Source organism: Eurypyga helias, unplaced genomic scaffold (genome assembly GCF_000690775.1).
Source record: "Eurypyga helias isolate BGI_N326 unplaced genomic scaffold, ASM69077v1 scaffold37214, whole genome shotgun sequence".
Lineage (NCBI taxonomy): Eukaryota > Metazoa > Chordata > Aves > Eurypygiformes > Eurypygidae > Eurypyga > Eurypyga helias.
The window spans coordinates 45,196-50,968 of record NW_010245215.1 but is presented as its reverse complement, the minus strand read 5'-3'; the positions used below and the strand labels follow the sequence as shown (position 1 = coordinate 50,968).

At 39.6% G+C, this 5,773-nt stretch overlaps 1 protein-coding gene across 1 annotated transcript in view; it reads right to left on the bottom strand.

Moving 5' to 3' along the window:
- Positions 1 to 1,330: 1,330 nt before the first annotated feature.
- PREP (prolyl endopeptidase) overlaps positions 1,331 to 5,773 on the bottom strand; it is a gene marked incomplete at its 5' end in the record, with an annotated part of 43,627 nt that continues 39,184 nt past the window's right edge. The window contains 2 exons of the mRNA XM_010149990.1: positions 1,331 to 2,156; positions 4,405 to 4,561. Of these exons, the coding sequence (XP_010148292.1) occupies positions 1,862 to 2,156; positions 4,405 to 4,561 (452 nt within the window). The remainder of the gene's footprint in view (positions 2,157 to 4,404; positions 4,562 to 5,773) is intronic.

Below are 5,773 nucleotides of genomic sequence, written 5' to 3'. Positions count from 1 at the left end.
ATGATGCTGTAACGTCCCATAAAAGACCAGACACCGCAACTGTGAGGTGTTATGAGGGGGGATGGCACTGCTTCGTGTGGTTTGCTTCTGCCATGCAGGGAAGCTGCTGAGAGTTCCCAGATGATTACAGAAAGCAGCTCACATACCTCTGGGAAAGGAGGGGCTGCTCAATCTGAACCCTGTTTTCACAGCCCCCCCCCCCAAACCCCAAACCACAACAAACCTCCCCCAACTCCCTATTCTGATTGTTTAATGCAGTGCAGTGCTCAGAATGCATCAGTTCATAAAGCATCTGGTGAAACGGTAATGCCCATGGATCACAGACAAACCCCAGATCACATGCAGGTTTTAGGTGTGGCATTTCATAGGAAAGCAGGAATCCTCCCTGCCTCCCTCCTCCTTTTTTTTTTTCCCCTAAAATTAAACTATGCATAATGAGGGCCTGGGAGGGATGATCCTTCCTGGATGGCAGAGGGAATCAGCAGAAGCCCCAGAGCATGAGAGAAACACAGAGTGAATCTGGTACAAATTTATTTTTAATTTTGCTGCTGTTTATAGCAGCCTGTTCCTCTTTTAAAAACCTCTCCCTCCTCCTCCTGGGCTGAGACACTGCCTGCTTAGAGATGAAACTCCCGAGCCCAGAGTTAAAATACAGGACGCAGGGTCTAAGTATCAATATAATGACGAGCATCTGGAGGAACGCACCAGTTTATCCAAAACTGAGCAGCAGCAGTGCTTTCTGGAGGGGTAACGAGACTAATAATAATTGGTAGAATACATTTTGCTCTGCAAAAATCAACCCTAATTGCTGCAGTGCATTAAAGTTTAGACAGCGAGCAGGCGAAAGCATCTACTTCATAGCTCTACAGCCTCGGTGGGAAAGATAGGAAGCGGAAGTTCAAACACTGTGCCTGTGTCAGACTGCTGGGGAGTCTGACTACAGGCTCTTGTTCTGCAGCCAGAACTGGTTTGGCTTGTTAGAGAACATCCTGTCAAAGGCATCAGGGAAAACCAAACTGGAACAATCTGGACAAAGCTGTGGTGGTTTTGGGTCTGTTGGGGGAATGTAATTTTTTTTTTTAAACCAGTGTCTGGTCTGCTCTTCAGACACAGTTAAAGAGCTGACGGCAGATGGGTTGCTGAAGCGTATCTGCATAGCTTGATTGAGGTTACAGGGAGAATCTAGGAGTTTTTCAAGTTTTCCAGCCTCCAATATTCTCTTCTGTGTGGGAACAAATGACAGAAGAGAAAACTGGTGACATCTGAAGTCTCTTTGGAAAGAAAGAACAATTTTGCGGCATCATTATTACAGACATTATTACACACTTACGAAGAGCATGTAATATCAGCTTTTTAATAATATTTGACTTAATTATGCAGATTACTGTCTCTTCAGTATTTCATGGTTATCACTGAATACCTTCAATTTACATTCTTAAATAAGTTACCGTGTGAATAAAGTATGCTCAGAGTTCTTGTATGTGGACAGTACTTACATTTAATTACAGATGACCTGGATATGTTTACAAGTGCAAAAATACATTAAAATTGTTTACAGGAAGTAAGCCCAACTAGCACTAACTCTGGAATCTAAATGTTCACAATAGCACCGACAGTAGCTCAGCTATTTACTTGAACATGCTTTTCAAAATGTACTTGGGAACGCGGTAGAAAAGAAATTTAAAGAAATGCCAAAAAGAGGGAAGCACAGAAGATCAAAACTCCATACCAGGTTGGATCAATAAAGTATTAAACTGCAGTTCTTAAATGTAAGTACTACACCAAGTTAAGTGTAGTCGGGTTTGTCTTAAACGGTGTTAAAGCCCTTGTTTTCTAAAGGAGACAGTAATAAGCATTTTGCCTATTCAATCCAATCAAGATTTAGGCATCGTGCTATAAAAGCAAACATATCTGACACTTCTTCTATAACTTTAGCAGTTGGCTTTCCTGCTCCATGCCCAGCCTTGGTGTCAACGTGTATGAGAAGCGGATTGGTTTGTTTGCGGCTTCGGCCCACAACGTACTGCAGAGTGGCGATGAACTTCAGCGAATGCAGAGGGACCACGCGATCATCGTGGTCCGCCGTGAGAAGCAGCGTGGAGGGATACTGGATGCCATCATCTTCCGGTAGTTTGATATTGTGAAGCGGAGAGTACCTGAGACAAGCACACCAAAGTTTACCTATTTCTTCCTCAAGACCCAACAAGGAGGTCCTCTCATACTGAAATCACCACAGCGGCACTTGGTAGCGCCCGGAACACCACAGCTCCCAGCTGCATACATCAGGATTGCGCTACCGACGCGCAGTAGGGGCCACAGATCCTTGGCTCTCAAACGTGAAGCAAGAACATTTATTTCATTTCAGAGGCATATGCAAACATCTCACAGAAATGCCAAAAATATCAGGAATGGGCAACAGGGAAGCTACAGCAAAATATATTAAGGCCATAGCAGGATCCATCATGCTGGGAAATTGGGACTTCTTCCCGGCATACATACGTAGTCCAGGTCTGCATGTGGATGGCTTCTTCCCATGCAGATTTGGAAACAGCCTCTGATGGTAAGCCCCAAGTGCTGCACAGTTATTAAATCTGCTCCCTCCAATACTGGGGCCACCTTTGAACATGAACCTACTCATTCCATAGATGACCTCGATTGCTATTTTTTGACCAATGAATAATCTAACTTTCTAAAATTTCTTTGCAGGAGAATTCACATACTCTAGCTATTGTAACATAACATGAAAGGTGTATCTAGGTGTCTCAGCACCAAGTGCTCTCCAGCGTTAGAAACTAAATGTAACAGTAACTCACAAAGAATTCCATCTAACCATTTCATAGTTCATTTACACAAAGCTACACCTAGAAAAAAAATTACATTCCTGAAACCAAGACTAGGATACCATTCCCCCACTCATGACAGAAAATACAGAAGGAAGTTTTGCTTGATTTTTGAATTAATTTCGCACTTGGAGGAGTACCCATTAAGTCCTAATTAAGAACGTGACAATATTTGAATATCTAACCTAAAGATTTCTGGCTGCCTCATTTTCATCTAATGAACAAAGTGAATTTGCCAGACTGAATTGTTTAGAAAAAAACTTAAATGGTCGTCACTACATGCCACTATTTTACGCGTTTTTTGGGTATCGGTGAAGGTAAATTCTAAGCAATATATTTACATTTAAATATATATCTTCCTACGTTTGATAAGCAACTGCCAACTGTCAGAAAGGTACTGCCATATACAATGTTACTAAAATGATGCACTGAGCTTTCCCGAGGAAGGACGTGTGTAAGTAGGTATGGAGTGACTCCTTCCTACAGACGCATTTCTCACAACCACAGAACGAGTTTAAAACTTGGCTTCTGCTGTACGTCTTGGGAACATCTGAATTCACAGACGTGCAGGCAATTTTTAGTGTCCAAAGTCATGAAAATTATTTGGATCATTTTTATAAGTTAGGTCTTAGATAATAGGTAAAAGATTATCTATTGATAAAATATGAGTTATGAAATTTGTTAATTGTTTTGGGCACTACATTCACAAAAACGTGTTTGCCACTGGAAGTTTAAATTAGACCAATGGAGGTTTTGAAACAATCTAATTACTGTGATCCCAACTGACTATCTAGTATTTTAAAATAAATGCTTTAGATCAAGTTAGATCTCAGTACACTTGTAACACATGTACTTTTTGATATCTAAACCGTCTATTCAATTTCAGACCAGTCAAATTGTTTAGTGTGCCTGAAGCATTCTCCTGCAATGTCAATCTTCATTATTAAAGGAATACAAGTGCAGTAACAGAAAATAAGGATCCAGAAAAACATTTTTAAATGATGGCACTTATTCTAACACACTCATTATTAGCCATATCCAACGTGCAGACTATTTCTGGTCTCACACAGCTGTCTCTCTCTCGTCTCTCTCTCTTTTTAATAACCTTTCCAGACCTCTCAGCAAGAAGATAAGAAATGAATTAATAACCTGTTACGGTCTACTGCCATTTAATTCCTACAAATAAATCCCATCCACACTGTATAATATAATTCACAATGGTGAATCGTCTCTCCCCCCATGATAAAAAATATAATTTACGTAGTGGCTCACTCGAGAATACTCTGTTGTGACAGCCTAAAGGAGTCATTATGCAGAAAGAAAACCTTATGAGTTGTTAAAGCTCCTGGTAGAACAAGGTGTTTGAGAATGTGACCAGTTGACTCAATAGGGCTTTGAGGGCAGCCTTTCACACAAAACTGACCTGTAAGGAAATGCTGAACTCCCCAAATCCAGCGTGGGAAAGGATGAAATAGTTCTTAGAACAGATAGTGATCATGATAACCTGAAACTGTTGAGCAGACTATGCATTTTAACAACTACAGAAGCATTTCAAGGCACTTACTTGCACAGCCATTCAAACTGCTCCTTGGAGTCGGAGCAACCGTAGTCGGTGGTCCAAGCATGGCCGATGGTGTACTTGTGGAACTTGAGCATGTCCATCACTCCCACTTGGGCAATAGCACAACCAAATAGGTCGGGACGCTGATTAGCACAGGCAGCTTCGACAGGAAAACAACTCTTATTAGTATTCATATGTTAAAGAAATAAGTTCAGCAGTGAAAGGTCCACTGCCAAGTTCATGAAAGACTAACTTCCAAAGCGCTAGCTGTCTTTTATAAATGCAAAGGTGGTTTTTCTTTTTCTTTTTTTTTTTAAAAAAAAAGAGTAAACCTGGTAAGTTAAAACAATGTGAGAATATAGATTACCATGTGATACCTGAAGCCAAAAAAACTTGAATATAAAATATTTCATATAAACCAAATTGCACTGGGAGAAGACTGCCACTGAATATGAAGTAAAATGAACTTTTAAGCCAAACTGGAAGCAAATACACAAATGGATAAAAATGATAACTCCCAAAGATGGTATTTTCAAAAGACCTTAAGAGCTATTTCCCTGTTCTTCAGGCACCAAATATGCTGTGCTTTGAAAACTGCCTTCCAAAGTAGTAAACTGGGTTTAAAGGATAAATGAACTTTTAAAATATGTGAGCTTCTGGACTACTGAACTGCAGTTTCCTAAACCATTCATTGTCTACTAAACTTCTAATATTACTATCAACAAAGAAAAGGGCAATAAAGGAGCAAAACCCCCTCCATTTATTGATTAAAGTTTTGTTCCATAATTACTATGTAACCCCACATGAAAAGAGTTTTGATAAAAGCAGACTACTACAAAATCAGAGGAATAACATCATTTTAATAAAGCAAATTACTGGCTTTTTTTTTTTTTTTAATGATTTCCATCTTCCTATTACTGGAAAGGACAATTTCTTTAAGAATAATTGCTTGCCTCATATTTTCAAAATAACCACATAGGCCCATCAAGCTCAGTGTTTAAGACTGGCAACTGGCAGATGCTCTGGGAAAAGGCGTTAAGCAACTACTAGGAGATATTTCCTGTACGTTATCAGCTTCAGAACTAGTTGATTAGGTTTTCCCTGAGTTCAAGTTCTCCCCAACCATCCTATTAAACAGCCATCAAAACACATCCTCTGTAAATACATCTATTTCCTTTTATTAATTTTATTCACCTAGTGTTCATTAGTTCTTTCATTGCAATTTCTGTTGCTTGACTTAAATCTGTTGCATGGCCATTTTACTAATTCCCTTGCCATTTTTTTTTTAAATTTTAAGAAATAAGAGCACTGAGATTTTCATGGATCTAGCACAATGAACCCTAGAATCCCTTTCTTAATTCAGAGCTAATCA